This window comes from Eutrigla gurnardus (assembly GCF_963514095.1).
Source record: "Eutrigla gurnardus genome assembly, chromosome: 9".
NCBI lineage: Eukaryota > Metazoa > Chordata > Actinopteri > Perciformes > Triglidae > Eutrigla > Eutrigla gurnardus.
In genome coordinates, this window is record NC_139923.1 from 11,137,285 (window position 1) to 11,153,237 (window position 15,953).

The 15,953-nt window shown below is 41.6% G+C and overlaps 1 protein-coding gene across 3 annotated transcripts in view; it reads left to right on the top strand.

The window, feature by feature from the left end:
- ano3 (anoctamin 3) overlaps window positions 1–9,961 on the top strand; it is a 30,180-nt gene extending 20,219 nt beyond the window's left edge. For all 3 annotated transcript variants that reach the window (XM_084017034.1, XM_084017036.1, XM_084017035.1), the window contains exons 13-25: window positions 351–411; window positions 2,226–2,308; window positions 2,451–2,591; window positions 2,916–3,080; window positions 3,217–3,253; window positions 3,370–3,481; window positions 3,807–3,864; window positions 4,134–4,231; window positions 4,525–4,679; window positions 4,778–4,930; window positions 5,780–5,930; window positions 6,020–6,200; window positions 6,640–9,961. In XM_084017034.1, coding sequence (XP_083873160.1) covers window positions 351–411; window positions 2,226–2,308; window positions 2,451–2,591; window positions 2,916–3,080; window positions 3,217–3,253; window positions 3,370–3,481; window positions 3,807–3,864; window positions 4,134–4,231; window positions 4,525–4,679; window positions 4,778–4,930; window positions 5,780–5,930; window positions 6,020–6,200; window positions 6,640–6,822 — 1,578 coding nt within the window. In that variant the 3' untranslated portion in view covers window positions 6,823–9,961. The remainder of the gene's footprint in view (window positions 1–350; window positions 412–2,225; window positions 2,309–2,450; window positions 2,592–2,915; window positions 3,081–3,216; window positions 3,254–3,369; window positions 3,482–3,806; window positions 3,865–4,133; window positions 4,232–4,524; window positions 4,680–4,777; window positions 4,931–5,779; window positions 5,931–6,019; window positions 6,201–6,639) is intronic.
- Window positions 9,962–15,953: the final 5,992 nt, after the last annotated feature.

Genomic DNA, 15,953 nt, shown 5'->3' on the forward strand with positions numbered 1-15,953 from the left:
CGCTTCACCCTTTTTCCAGTATTTATGTTATGCTAAGCTCACTCGCTGCTGGCTGGAGCTTCATATCGATCAAACAGACAGAAGAGTGGAAGCTTCTCATCTAATTCTTGGCAAGAGAGCAAATAAGACTGTTTCCTAAAATGTCAAACTGTTCCTGTGAGAAATGTTGAATGTGAGGCCCCAAACTCAAGGATGAGAAACTCTGAAGTACAATGTCGGTCATCACAAAGTCCTTGCACGTATTTGACAGAAGTGAAGCTGTTGAAATCGAAAAAACATCAAGTTCTACATTCAGTTTCATCTGTAAAGCCACCATTTAAGGAAGCAATTTCATGTGCTTGTGTTTCTAGGTGACCCATCTTTTTGATAATGGAGGCACTGTGTTCTTTGCCATCTTCATGGCTATTTGGGGTAGGTGAATGCTGCGTTTGTTTTTTTTGTCCCTTTTCCGTATTTTATTACATCAACTATGTGTGTCGCTTGATTAAAAAAAAAACCTGGAATTCAAATTTGAAAGGTTTCTCTGATATAGCATCTGCTCACACCCTCCCAGTGCCATCTTGGTGTAATTAGTCAGACAATTAAACATATCGCCAGGGGGAAGCGGTATCGCTCGACTGTGAGGTTTGTAGAATTGCACCATGATAGCGGTATATTGCAGCTATGGTTCCCAGCTATAATATCTTTGTAATGTAGAGTGTGAGCAGCTTCTGGCCCCCATCCATCTATCTGCCAGTATGGTAAATAATCACCTCTGTCCAGAGGGAACACTTAGCACATTGTGTTCTGTGTTTGGGCTAAATGAAGGCCAAGAAGAGCCAGAGAGCCGAGGGAGAGGTCCAGCCAGCCTCGCTGATTGAGGTCTGTAGCTCTGAATCCTGCACACAGTTTCCGTACTGCGCCAGTGCACACTAGGTCTGCTGTGTGTGAACGTGTATATGTGAGATAAAGATGAAAAATTGGTTAGCCAAAGGGACCAAATGTAGGCATCTGAGAAGGCTGCTTTTCTGTCTCTTAAAACAAAAGTGGGCCAAGCTATATTAAACTTCAACTGCAGTTGAAGATGTTCTGACTTAAGATTCATATTAGGGTCCTTTTTAAAAAAATGTGTATGATATTATTTTCTTGATTAATCAGTTAAAATCCCCAAAGTAGTAAAAAAAATATTCCTAAAACCCAAGGTGATGTCTTGGAATATCTTGTTTTGTCTAAAACCTTAAAATATTCAGTTTACTATCAAATATGATGCCAATTCTCATGGGGCGGTTTTTGCTCGCTGTGATCAAAAGATCGTGCTTCGAATCCCGGCTCTTCCAGTCCGCATGTCGAAGTGTCCTTGGACAAGATAATAAACCCCAAATTGCCCCACAGGCTGTGCCATCGCTGTGTGCTTGTGTGTGAATGGCTGAATGTAGACTGAATGTAGTGAGTCAAAAAGACAAGAAAAGCACTATAGAATGGGTCCATCCATTTACCATAATTAAAAACTACTATCTTCTTCTGATTCAGCAAACACATGTCATACGTTCAGACTAAAACTGCACAGCGCCGATCGAATACTCATGCCGTTTGGATGAGATGTTTGTCCCCTGCTACAAAATCACATGTTTGATAAAAACTGACCTAAGTGCTGAATCAGTAGTATAGTGTGAGGTTGTGCTGTCCTTCATTGACCATATGATTGCACCTAAGATGAGGTTTTCTGCTCATATCAGTGTGAGTGCCATTCAGCCTTTGTAAAAGCCTGTTTTGTGTATCTGCATTGGACCAGAACACGTGAAATGTCTTGACAGAAAAGAACATAATGTCTGGTGTTGTGAGCAGCTCAAGTCACAATAGATTCTGACATAAAGGAAACAATGCCCGCATGGTGAATTCTGCCCACAGGAAGCTTCACTCTTGAAGTCTTTCAACACAGCTTTGCCTGACAAAGACACGACTTGGGGGTGATATATTGTACAAGTAAAGCCTCTTCGCCATCGCCACTTTTCCTTAACGTCGCACAGACACGCAGTTTGTGAACTGATGGCTGTCATGAGTTTCCATAAAGGGCCATGCACTTCAATGCAGCCTCTGTTTCACTCAGGATATATGGCTGCAATGTGTGTGTTTGGTTCTGCATTATCCACGGAGAATGGCCCCCTGCGGTCACATGAGTATCAATCATACTGTGTAACACATCAAAGTTGATCAATAATGTCACTGATTCCTGATCCCCTCTGCAGCCACGGTATTCCTGGAGTTCTGGAAAAGGAGGAGGGCAGAACTGACTTATGACTGGGATCTCATTGACTGGGAGGAGGAAGAGGTACATCAGAAATATCCTCAAATCGATCCAACATTGTTTGATTACCTCATCATTTCGTCTTCTAAACTTGACACTGATTATTATAAACAGAAGAAGAATACGCAGTTCAATAGTTCATTCTGGATTGTGTGTTGTGAATCAGGAAGAGCTGAGGCCCCAGTTTGAAGCCAAGTACTCCAGGGTGGAGAGAGTCAACCCCATCTCTGGCAAGCCCGAGCCTTTCCAGCCCTTCTCAGACAAACTCAGTCGGCTCATGGTGTCTGTGTCCGGAATATTCCTGATGGTAAACCCCTTTGATCTTTGAATAATCTCCCCTTTTGGGACCCGGCCTCAAAGCGAGATCACCGTTATTGTGTGTGCCACCGTGAGCTTTTATGATAAGCCAGCAGTGGCTTAACACCTCCCCCTGCTGGATGAAAACAGTACTGAAAGACATAGTGGCTTTGTCCTTTCTGATGGCCTGTTAACTGATTGCATTTAAATGCTGAGAGTTTTGTTTACCTGAATAGTTAATTGTTTTCCTTTTTATGATTTTAAGATTAAATTTGCGTTCATGCATGTGACATCCCCTCGTCTGTGCTTCCTTCTCTCCATCATCTCTGCTTAGATTTCCCTCGTTCTGACGGCAGTGTTCGCCGTGGTGGTTTTCCGGCTCATCGCGATGGAGAAGTTTGCCTCCTTCAATTGGTATTTTGTGAAGAAGAACTGGCAGTTTGCCACCTCCGGCACCGGCGTCTGCATCAACTTTATGATCATCATGTCTCTCAATGTGGTGGGTGTCTGTACAAGCTTTGTCTGTCCAACAAATGCTTCATGAAACATCTACTTAGAACATCCAAAGACAGAAAGACTTTTGTTTTTTTGTTGTGTTCCCCGTTTGATGCTTATGTGTACTATCATCTTGTCAGGTGTATGAGAAGGTGGCCTATCTGCTGACCAATTTAGGTGAGCGTTGTCCACATGCTGCATGCATTTATACTTTCATTATCTCTTCCCAGATGGTTGGCAAGCATTGGTTTCCTCCTTTATCCACCCTAAACAAAGCCGTTTCTCCCCCTCAGAGCACCCTCGGACAGACTCAGAGTGGGAGAACAGCTTTTCTCTGAAGATGTTCCTGTTCCAGTTTGTCAATTTGAACAGCTCCACATTTTACATCGCTTTCTTTCTCGGAAGGTAGGCTGCCTGCCACGAACTCTACTGTTTCTGTTTACACTTAACTTAATGAGTGATTGTGCAAAGGAGTTTTGTTTCAAACTCCCATGTCATGAGATCTGCCAAGTCTACTTTCCTTTCTCCTCCTCACTGTATAGTTGTTTTTTTTGGATCTTGTAATTCAGCAGAAACAGCAAAAAAAAACGGCCTTGACTGGAAATGTAACCAAGCTGTGGTTTGTCACACATAATTAGCACCTTTAAGTGTTTTTTTCTGCTGCTCCGACTTTATTAGCTCTCCTCTGATTGAATTGTGTATCTAATGTTGCCAATGTCAATCTGTTCAGGTTTGCTGGCAGGCCTGGAAAATACAATAAACTCTTTAATCGATGGAGACTGGAGGAGGTGAGTGCAATTAGGCATCTCCATAAGTGGGCGGATTATTGCCTTCTGTTTTAGGATATGTTTACAATTTTCACATAATTCATCTTTCTAATGATCCGCCTGTATGAGACCCACTATTCTCCCATGTAATTACTGGGATTTTTAATTTTAATGATCAAGAAATAGAATGGGATGAAGTATGTCCCAGGATTCACTCGTGGATCAGCTTTGAATTCATCGCCATGAAATACGGATGTTACGGTTTGGTTTTTTAAATGTATTTTCCTCAGTGTCACCCGAGTGGCTGTTTGATTGATCTGTGCCTGCAAATGGGAGTCATCATGTTCTTCAAACAAATCTGGAACAACTTCATGGAGCTTGGTTATCCGTGAGTAATGCTTTATGATATTCATGTGGGTCTTTGTCTATGAATCATTAGAAATGCCACATTTATTTCACAATGTTGTAAATTCAAGTGCTTGGTTTACAAACCTTATGTAATTTCTGGGAGGGGGGGATCTATATTTTTTGTCTTTTAGCTCGTTAGCATATTAAAAGGCTTTTCTCCTGCAGGAACACATCGATTCCGGTGGTGCTTAGTCAAAGGCTTCCTGCAGCGCTCTGTGAATTGTCAGCAATAATTGCTTTGACTTGACAGTTAGCTACTTGTTACGTTTTCAGTTTGCTGCAGAACTGGTGGTCTCGTAGGAAGATGAAGAAAGGAGGTAGTGGAGGGCAGAATGTAGACAATAAAGCCCAGCTTCCACAGTGGGACAAAGACTGGAATCTGCAGCCGATGAACGCCCACGGACTGGTAGACGAATACCTTGAAATGGGTAAAGCATTACACTCTTTTTGAGTGTTATATTGTTCTGAAGAGAGGGGGGGGAGTGTGAACATTGTTCCCAGAGTTGAGATGTTCTTTCCTCTGCAGTTCTCCAGTTTGGCTTCACCACCATCTTTGTAGCGGCGTTCCCGCTGGCTCCTCTCCTGGCTCTGCTCAACAACATCATTGAGATTCGTCTTGATGCCTACAAGTTTGTCACTCAGTGGAGGAGACCCATGCCTGCCCGAGCCACTGACATAGGTCAGTGTGATCTCCGACGGCCCCCACACCTCCTCTGTGTCTTTCCCACAGTCATTGTTGTATTTTTACAGCACAGCCACTTATTCCAACAGTAACACATGGAAGGAACCAGACATTTTCCATCCTATGTAGATAGATATGTTCCCATATCGTCTGCATCTGCAGCGCCATATGCTGCACCTCACCTCCCACCAGCCCATCTTCCCATTGCAAACAGCGCCCTCCAACTGCCATATCATAAAGGACCAAATGCTTCTTGTGGCATGCTGCCCTTTAATTAAAGGAACAAACCACCCTGAACCGTCTAACAATTGTTTAGCTATAATGAACACATTATGTTCCAGTTGCACAGAATCAAAGAGAAAAGCTTCTTTTTGGTTTAAGCTGACATTTACAGAACAAAGAGAGCCCGATCTAATGGGAAAAAGGCAGGGAGATGAGTTCTCCGCACTGACAGTAAAGTAGCCTTGATAGACTTTGTTATAATGCAACCAAAAAACATAGTATTTTGAGTACCATTTGCTTAAATGGCTTTGTGTGTGTGTGTGTGTGTGTGTGTGTGTGTGTGTGTGTGTGTGTGTGTGTGTGTGTGTGTGTGTGTGTGTGTGTGTGTGTGTGTGTGTGTGTGTGTGTGTGTGTGTGTGTGTGTGTGTGTGTGTACACATAAACCGTGTGTCCTTTCTCTATCTTTGGAGGCTGTTGAAACTCAATTATTAACTGAAAGTAAATGAAGTACGATGAAGGAAAGAGAGCATATCAAGAAAACTAAATTACAAAACAATTGCAGTCTTTATGAACTAGTGAAAAATCCCTTGAAAGGTGTTTATTCTTCTGTGGTTTGGCCGTCAGGTATCTGGCATGGGATTCTGGAAGGAATCGGTGTGCTGGCAGTTATCACCAACGCCTTCGTCATCGCCATCACCTCAGACTACATCCCCCGCTTTGTTTACGCCTTCAAATATGGCCCGTGTGTGGACAAGGGACACCACCATGAGGATGAGTAAGCACTAAATCTATTTTATGAGCTTTAGATATATCCGGCGGAGTGGCTAGAGCTATGGTCTGAATGCTTCTCCCTTCCTCCTTCAGGTGTTTGAGAGGCTACATGAACAGCAGCCTGTCTGTGTTTGAGATGAAGAACGGAAGCCAGTTCAGATACTGCAGATACAGAGACTACAGAGCGCCGCCCTGGAGCTCAGTGCCGTACGAATTCACCCTGCAGTTCTGGCACGTCTTGGCTGCCAGGCTGGCTTTCATCATCGTCTTTGAGGTGGGTCAGCATTTCTTTTTGTGTGTGATTACTGCCAACTAAAGCCCTTATGGCTTCAAAGTATTTTTACAGAGTCTTATTTTTTACTCACTTTACTTAATTTATGCGCTGTCCTTGTTGTGAAAACCTCAAAACCCTGATTTAAGTGATTTTAATGCTTTAATTGAAACTCTACCGTAGCTTGAGGAATTTAAAAAAAATAAAAATAAATCCCAAATTACATGGTGGTCCCCCGACAACGATGCCTTGTACAATGATTTCTACAGTGAGGAAAAACTGGCATAACATCCCCAATAAAGCATTACAGAGAACATGACGTTCTTTATTGTGGTGCACACCGTGTTAACCATTGCATTCTCATTGAATTGTGCAGCAAATACTGTCAACTAAAGTGCAGTTCTGTGGAAGGTAACTAATAAATGATTAACGCTTTCCCCAGCATCTGGTATATGGGATCAAGTCCTTCATAGCGTACCTCATCCCGGACATGCCGAAGGACCTCTGCGATCGCATGAGGAGGGAGAAGTACCTGATGCAAGAGATGATGTACGAAGCCGAGCTGGAGCACCTGCAGAAGGAGAGGAAGAAGAATGGACGGCGTTATCACCACGAGTGGCCTTAGCGTTTCCCCCGCGTCTCCACCGCATACCGCACAGCCCTCAACTCACAGGCACAACCTCCCCCCTGCCTGCTTCTTTACGTATTTTAGCTTTGAGACTCTAGCTTCACTCGGCTGATTCTGTACACCAAAGACGCCCTCTCCTGTAATCAGATCCCCCGCCCCCCAAACCTGTCCACTGACCACTCCCTCGCCATCTGTTCTACGGCTAGTGTTGGCGCAGTTCAGGTCCTAACCCTCTCCGATTCCTCGCCCGGCTTACATCCAGCAGGTTGCCCTTGGGTCTGTGCTGTGTCATGGTTTCGCTGGGGAAACCTGTGCAATTGTAATGTTTACTATGCAGATCAAGGGCTGCAGATCACCACTGTTCACTCTTGGCACCCATCCTGCACTCTCTCTGTGTGGCAGCTAGCACTCCGCTTTGACTCCGCTTGGTGCATCTCGCAGCATGGCCCTGTTTTTTTTGTTTTCCTCTCCTGTGAGCATCGGTAAAGCCTCCGTTCTGCCCGTCGTATGTGAAGGAGCTACTAGCACTTAGCGTTTCTTGTTGCAAAAGAGATTCTGGTGAAGTGGCTACCAAACACAATGGACACTGTTCTTGCCAAGCTGTATATTGCCCTTGAAGCATGCTGGTTAATAATCGCGGCAAGACAAAAAAAAAAAACCTTTCATCATGGAGGACGTGAACATCCATTCAGTACATTTGACGAAGAATATATAAAGTGCATGGTAATATTGTTTTGTAGGCTACCTTTTGATAAAAAAGTCCCCGTCTTGATGCCTGGTTCGCGTGTGTCTGTACTCGGTGTGAGCTGTGTTTTAATCCGTTTGTGCTACTGCTGAGCTTGACTGTCTTGGGTCGAGGAAATGTGAACTTAGTGCAATTTCATTGTGCCTACAGTTGTGCGCACCGCAATTGTGTCACCGACATCACGTGTGCCTGTTTGTGCTGCACGTGCTTTTCTCAAGTGCAAGAAATATTCTCTCTCTCTCTGGTCGTCCTGTTGTGTGATCTTCTGTAAACTCGCTGAACTCTCTCGGTAAAGGATTCGCTTTGGACGGGAGTCACGCCACACTATCTACTCGGGTCTCAGCTAACGGCTCTGAAACACAGTACACGTTGTAACGTGACTCCCTTCATGAACAATGTATACACTCGCATGCAGGAGCCGCAAATCTGCTCTTCCGTTCTGCGCTCGCGGCCTGTTTTTCATTTGACGTTGGAAGCCCCAAAGCGTGGTTGAAACTTGGATGGCTCGGACATACCTGTGGCTTGGATGTTCAGCTTGCAAAGAACATCCCTCCACTCACAAAGTACACCGACATACTTCAGTTCTAGATGCGGTTTTGGCTGCTTCCTGACCTTTGCTGATGTGAAACTGAGAAATGACGTATCTTTAAATGCAGCCTCGTGACCTTTTAATTGTGGTCTTTTACGATGTCGTGAAGCAGCATGGTTTTTTTTGGGGAACTCAGGGAATTCAGGCAGTATGAGTGACGTATCCATCTGTGAGGCTGAGTCAGCATCCTGTTCCAGAATGTCCTGGTTCCTTCGTGTTAGATGGATAGTTGTGGAGTGAGCAGTTATAACGCGGGGGGCTTTTATTTTGTAGGCAATGAGGTCATGTTTTAGTATACATGAAAGTAACACCGCTCTAACATCTGAAGAAAAAGAATATCACTACCCCGAATGCATTACACAACACTGAAAACGTATTTATCATTTAACTCGTATTGTACATTATTTAAACGTGTTTATTTATTTATTTATTTTGCTGTTCTTTGTATATACATTTTATGACGTGTGTGATGTTTTTATACCTTTTTAATTTTGTGCTACCAGTATGAGTTCACCTGTTTTCACCCTCAGAAAAACAAAAGTAATGTCCACATTTATCAGGTGTCCTCTGAATGTTTTATATTTTCTAAGATGCAATCAAAGGCGTCCTGCTTTTTAAGATATATATTTTTGCACTGCAGTGCATTCGCATGACTATGATGCACAGTCACAGTTAAAAAAAGCATGTTTAATTTTTCTTTGCATAAAGTACATGTGAGCCGTTCATGGTGGAGACGTGATGCTGGGTCGTTGGCTGAGAAGGAATGATGCTTTCAGGTCAAAGTGTTCGTTGATCGTTATCCTCATCACCAATCATTCACATGAGAGAGATATTTCTTTTTAAATCTCATTCCAGTACTAGTCCAGGTTTTCAGACTATCTTCCCTGCTATGTGAACATTGGAAATCTATGCATGTTGTTATCATTGAGTGTGAACAGATGCAGATGTAGATGTGCTGGTACATTCGTACTGTGGAGTATGCATGACACCTGCTTTGAGCAGAGCTGACTTCTGTAAAGTTGTTAAAAGCATCTTAAACATATCACCTCCCTTTTTCAGTGTTGATCCTTTTGGGAGGTCCTGACAACATTGTGTTGCTTGATGTGGCAGACTTTTAAACGTGTGAGTATTTTCTAAATAAGAGCTTGGACTCCAGACGGATTTATATATTCTGGCCCTGAACTGAATTTAAAGGAGAGTCTGATACTAGACATGTGAATCCTCAGATGTTTCTGTTCGGATACTGGGAAACAGAAATATGTTTACCCCCAACAGCTGAAGTGTTGAACCTAATGGGTTATGGGTTCATTTTAGGAATGGATATGTTCTTGGATGTTTGACTAACCAGCTACTAACGTTTTTCTGTTATCTTGGGCGCATCGGTTCACCTTATCGCTAACACAAATGCTGCACAGTGGTGGAAAGGCTGCCTTCATGCCTTCTACTGTTGGCAATAGCACAATATGGGTACTGCATAGTAAGTAATAATGGCATGACGTTGCACATCTCTGAAAATACAGCAGTCTAGGGGGGGATTAAGCTTTCTGTTCTATGCTATGCCTCCTAATAGGATTGTGCTTGAGCAAGTGATGTACTTGACGTGGAAGCACAGTGACGTTAGACCATAGATTTAACTGTACAATAGGTGGTTTCAGTCATGACATGAAGTGTATCAATAACATTGTTTACTTCGTTCCTGTTTACATGTAAAAACATATTGAAATGTATAAAAATAATGTAACATAAAAATAATTTGGATATCACTCTTTTCTGTAATAAATCATGGATTGTATCTTTTAAAATGCTTCTCTTCATTTGGGTTTCTGTCCTGATACAGACAGACAGCGTCCGGGCCTGGCTGGTATCATCCTCACCACTATCCAAGTTAAAATATGCTGACACAACATACCAGAGCTCAGCAGAGTGCAGAGATTGTTTTCTATTTTTTCCTTGCTATTATCACACACCACAAATGTTCTCGCCAACAAGCATTCATATAACACACCGTTAAGAAGATTCTTTCTATTGCAAACCCACTATTTGAGTATTTTAGGATTTTTCCCACAACATTATAACTGTTAACTGCTGCTCAGCTTCCTGCTGTACATTTTTTTCCACTCATGTCACGTAATGTAAACACTCCAAGAAACATGAAATGCTTAAATGTGAGCTCTGATGACAACGGTTCAGTACTTCCTGTGAGAAATTCACCTCTTTGACCAACAGACCTTACATACTGGTTTCACATTCTCACCGCCATTGGGTTCTATTGCAAAAAAAAAAAATGTTATCTTATAGTGCTGACATCTAATATTAAAGAGAGTCTTCTAAAGTAGAAGTAGTGGAATTTATTAATAAAGTTATTAAATGACACAACAAAAGCAATAGCTAATATCTGCAGCATCATAACAAGGTGCAACCTTCTCCCCTGGTCTAATCAGAGCCTTTCTTTACGTAAAAGCAGGAATAAAACAATGCAAAACTTTTTCATTATAAATAGAAGTCCTAATTAGCTACAAAAGTATTTACAACAAATGTACTTTAAAGTATCAAAAAGTAAATACTTGTTCTGCAGAAAAATGTCTACAGTAGGAACTGGAACTCGATAGTGCGTTGAAATTCCTCACCTTTAATGATTTAACACTAAACCAAAACAGTTAATGTTAAGAAAAAAGGTAGATGACGGTCACAGTATCTGCACCCTACAAAGAAAGAAATATATTTTGGTAGAAAACCATATGTATTCTCCAGCTCAGTTGCACATAGCTGCGGCAGTCGGGGGCTTTCTGCAGGGCACCACAGTTAAACCCCTCGGCCTACCAATAAAACACAAGTGACATTATTCCCATTTTGAGCAGAGCCGTTTTCCAGAGACGTTATTCCAACCACAGCTTTGTACAACAGATATGTTAACGCTCCTGTTGCTGACATTAGGTCTTGGTCTCTAGCTGACTGCTGTTACTCATGTAGCGCAGCACAGATTTACAGTGCAGGTTAGGAAGGTAATCAGCAGGCCGGCCGAGACTGTGGCCATAAATCCGACAGCAGCAGGGTAAACCGGACAGCGAGCCAAGGATGACCAGCGGGAGACCAAACACCGATGTCCACAAATCAGCTGGCTGGGTGCAAGAAACTGTTTCCAACTTTACAGAGGGAGTGTTAGAGGGACACACATACATGATAAAATGTGTTTTAATGAAAATATGTTCCATTTATTTCATTTGAGTAGTTCATTTTAAGCCATGGTGGTAGTGTAGCTTTAGGGCCGGCAATGGTGATCTGTTGGTCGGTCTACCATTTTGGTTCATACTGAAATTTAATGGATTTCAATGGCATTATTACACTTCATAAAAATGCACCCCTGTTCTCTGGCGGTCTGTATTTTTCATGAATTCATTGGATTTGAGTCTTCACTGGCTAGCTCCATCCAAGATGAGTTGTAAGCGTTTTATCAAATGAGCCATTTAAAGCAAGAAAATGTATTAAAATTCAAATCCTTTGTTGAATAATGCATTTTGTACAGCTGGAGAAGATAGCAGCACAGCAGGCATGGTGGGAAAACGTCTAGCGGGGTGAGAGAGGGGGTGAGATTCAGGAAGCAGTGACAGATGAGTTTACCTGAGTAGACGGCGAGAAGCAGCAGACACAAATGACTTTGCAGAGCTGGGTGGATGAAGAACTGACGCCTGTACACATGGTCAAGGCAAAATAGTTATTTTAATCACTCTACAGAAACTACAAATGAAACTGTGATCATCATTATCATTGCAAGCATGGTTTTGTATATTTCTGAATTTATTTGAATACATTTCTGTATATATTCATAGTCATAGTGTGAAAGTACAGAGTTGTAGTAAGCATGATGCAACTCTGGATTATGGGCTGATTGAAAACATATAGTAGATGTGTAGAGAGGGTCCATCACACACGAGTCAATGTCATAGTTGAGAGCAGGGAGAGTCATTTGTCATCAGTGTTGTTCCATTTAATAGCAGAGATGAGAACGAAAAACACTCTCATTTGCACTTTTACATGTTCATTTCCAGCGGATCCATTAGTGTTGCTCCCACTTTCCAGAATGTTGGTGAACGTATTGCTTTTAAACAATGATGAGTGTGTGGGCTTCTGCAAGTGTCATCATTCAGCTGTGGTTTATGTGTGTAGGAAGAGAGAGAGAAAATGCTGTGGCTGATCATATTAATAGGGTAAAAATAGAACAAAATGAGTATGTGGCTGTATTGCATTATTGAGGTTACTGACATGGGAAAAAAGATCTTCTGATTCAGAGATTGTTCTCTTGTGTGATTGTCAAACACACATTACTGAGTTTAGAAAAAGCATTTTCTCTTTGGAATAAAATACCAAACTCTGATGCTTAAAGTTGCTGCTGTTGATCGATTTATTTTTGTCAATCAATGTCATTTGCAACTGCTCCGAAAATATCTGATATTCATGAACAATATACTACAGAGAAAGTTGCCCATAAATATAAGGAGTTTTACCTAAATTCCAAATCTTGGTGTCAGTCGAGATGTGGCCATCTATAAAGAACTTTTTGTTTAGCTCATTTTTCCTTTGGTTGATTATTTTTTTGCTTCTCTTCATTTCAAATTGAGCTTTTTTTCCACAACATCTCCTGGAAATGTTATCCATCTTCACCAAAATTGGCACAGAAGATTACATTAAGTTTAAGTATTAAGTCATTCTACTTTAGAGGGTTTAAATATCCCATGGTGTTTCATGGAAATGTTGGCTGACAAATCTCTTATTTGATATAACTTACACCTCTCTTGAATACTATAATATATATGCAGTTACAGCAAAGCCCAAGGGTACACAGACGTAGGCCTACCATCCAATCCTCCAATATTAGCATTTTGCTGATAAGTGGCACTGGAGCAGCATGATACATTTAAATGGGTTCTTACACACTTTACTTTTTTTTTTAATTCATCCCTGACAGAGTCCTAATATTTCCAGACCAAATTTATTCCCACCTAAAGCCATCATCATCCAAGCATGACTGTAGTTTTTATTACGCTATCAAAACATGATGAATTATTCAAATTAAAACAAGATTGTGCAGAGGTTTTTTCTCTCTAGGTGATTTTTCAAATTGATTGTTGATCTGTAAGATCTAGGAGCTGCGATGCTACGTTAACAAACCTCGCTTCACTGCTGAAAAAACTTGTGTGAAATAAAGTGGGGTCATTAATGTTCACTGTGCGACTTTGAGTCATCTGCCCGTCTCTGCAGCCTCCCACACAGCCTTCAGGCCCTCGGCCGTCCTGCTTGCTCAGATCAGCACTGAGGAAACACGTTACTACCATCTGAAAGGCATCTGTCCAAACTGCAGCTCCGTACACACACACACACACATGGCCACACACACACACAACATTATACAGTAGAGGATCAACGAGAACATCCCTCTCAACCCTGCTAAATTATATTTGCTGTCACATCTGTTGCTACATCTGCTATAGGCAGCTTTGCCCTGCAGCTCCCAGCTCTGCTTTGGCGAGCCGGTCAGTTTACTCTATCTATGTTGATGTTGAGAGAGTCCGTATTTATTCAGGTGTGTTTTGCTGAAGAAGAAATGAGAAAGGCTGCATGAAGCCTCGAGCTGCCTTTGCTTTTACGCTTCATTCAACAGCAGCATGACGGTGGTATTTAAACAAGCAGCGTGCTCCACTCTCGTGACCCAGAGGTAGAGCTGATGTTGAATACAAAAGATGTGCATTTGCACCAAATATTTCTCCAACTTCCTACTAAATATTTTGCCTGCACTATTGCAGTGATACAACTTCTAGAGATGCCATTTGAATTGTTGAACCCTTGCTGATTACAAATCTCTAATTAAGCTTCAAAGATTAATACAATAGAAAGTGCAAACAACGGTGTATGTGTCCAAAGTATAAAAACATCTATTTAAAAAGACAAAAATAATAAATAATATGTTTTATATTAACAATAGATCAAACGTGTGTAACGTGAAAGGGGTTGTTTATAGTGACAAAGAGAATTTCCACTTGATACATGACTCAGCTCATTGTTTTGGTGGTTTTGTTGGGTTCAGTGTTTCTGCTCTGATGGTTTCTATCCAGCCACACAGGCAGCTGTTCTCTGTGGAAAAAGCCCAACGTAGAGCGCGGCTCAAGGAGCTGCTTTTTGGACTAAACGTGGCTGCGCCCACATACGACTGTTAATACCAACACCAAATAAAGATGGAAGCCCGGTCTGCTCAAGATATCTGCCTAAAAGTCCGTTAAGGCAGTTTGTTCTCCCACTGTGGCGCTGTAAGGCTCGCTCCTGGTGATGTTACTTTAAAATCATAAGGTGTTCTAGTCCTGCTCTATGTGTAAAGTGTCCTGGGATGGCTTTTGTTGTGATAAATACATTTGAAATGAATGGAATTTAGCAGCTATAGATATTTCTCCACAGTGATCTGCATCTAATTAATCAAGCCGTTTCCACTAAACTCTCCTGTCACAGGCTTTATTTTTCATGGCAGATGTTATGACACAATGTCATTTATAATATCAATAAGGGCTGCACTCTCTTTAGCTTTGCCCTGATTTCTCAATAATGCACTGAAATTAAACTGAACCATGGTTGATGTTATTTATTACATCTGTGCATTTCCTGCTGTGACATTCAAAATGTCTGCTCTGAAAATGGTCCATTTCCTCCATCACCTGACCACCACACCCACCTGAACACCTGCTCCCAACTCCCTCATCAGCTTGGACTTCTAGATCCACTTTCTCTGGCTTTTGTTTGCTGCCAACCTGCATCCTGCCTATTGATAAGGTAAATCCTGCTTATCCTTCTGCTGCTGTCTGAGGGGGTCTGCTTGTAGCTCTCAATCCAGACTTATTTGGTAGTCGAAACACATATATCCATTCTATACTTCTATCAGATTCATACACTTTTACATGTTATTGTCGTGTTTTTTTCATTGTGTGACAAGAAAAACACAACCCCCTTGCTACTCCAAACACTATGTTTGAACGGATGGACCAAATGCGACAAAACCAGCCATATCCAGTCCTGAGTTTATAGCTCACCATATGTTTCCAGTTTCTGCATGTTTTGCTAACATGCAGACAGTATATCAGAGACCACCCTGTGATGATGTAATTACCCAAGACAGGAAGTAGCCCAGGGGACTCTCCCCGCATGCAGTAATGTGATCACCTGAGTGAAGTAATCAGAGTGAGCTCTAACTACACTCACAGAGACCGGGAATCCAAAAGAAACACGCGAGAGCTCCACTCCGTTGAAATTCACTAAACTTATTGTTAAAAGATAATTGAAAATCTAATCCTTGTATGTACTGTTTGAATGCAGAAACAACAGACCATCTGTTCTTTTATTGCATGTTTTTCAATAACAAGATTTGTTAGAAACTAATTAATAAGGCCTAAATGGGTCACAATGATTTGAGACTGAATTCAGGCTGGCATCGTATATTTAATAACTGAAATATGGCTGTGTAAAATGGTAAAGTTTAGTTTAATAATAGCTGATCTGCTGTCTATCTGCACAAATCACTCCTAAAATGATTGACAGATGTTTTAATGAAGACTGCCGTTAAATAACAACTACTACATTAAGTTAATGATTCCTCTGAATGCTGTAAAAATCCCACAAAGCACAGGGACGTGTTTAAAATGCATTTGGATGAGAAACAAAATACCAATTTCGCACTTATGAGCTTAACTTTATGTTGTGAATCCTGCTTAAAAAATGTTTTAGTCAAATAGCATATAAACACCAAATATCTGCTCG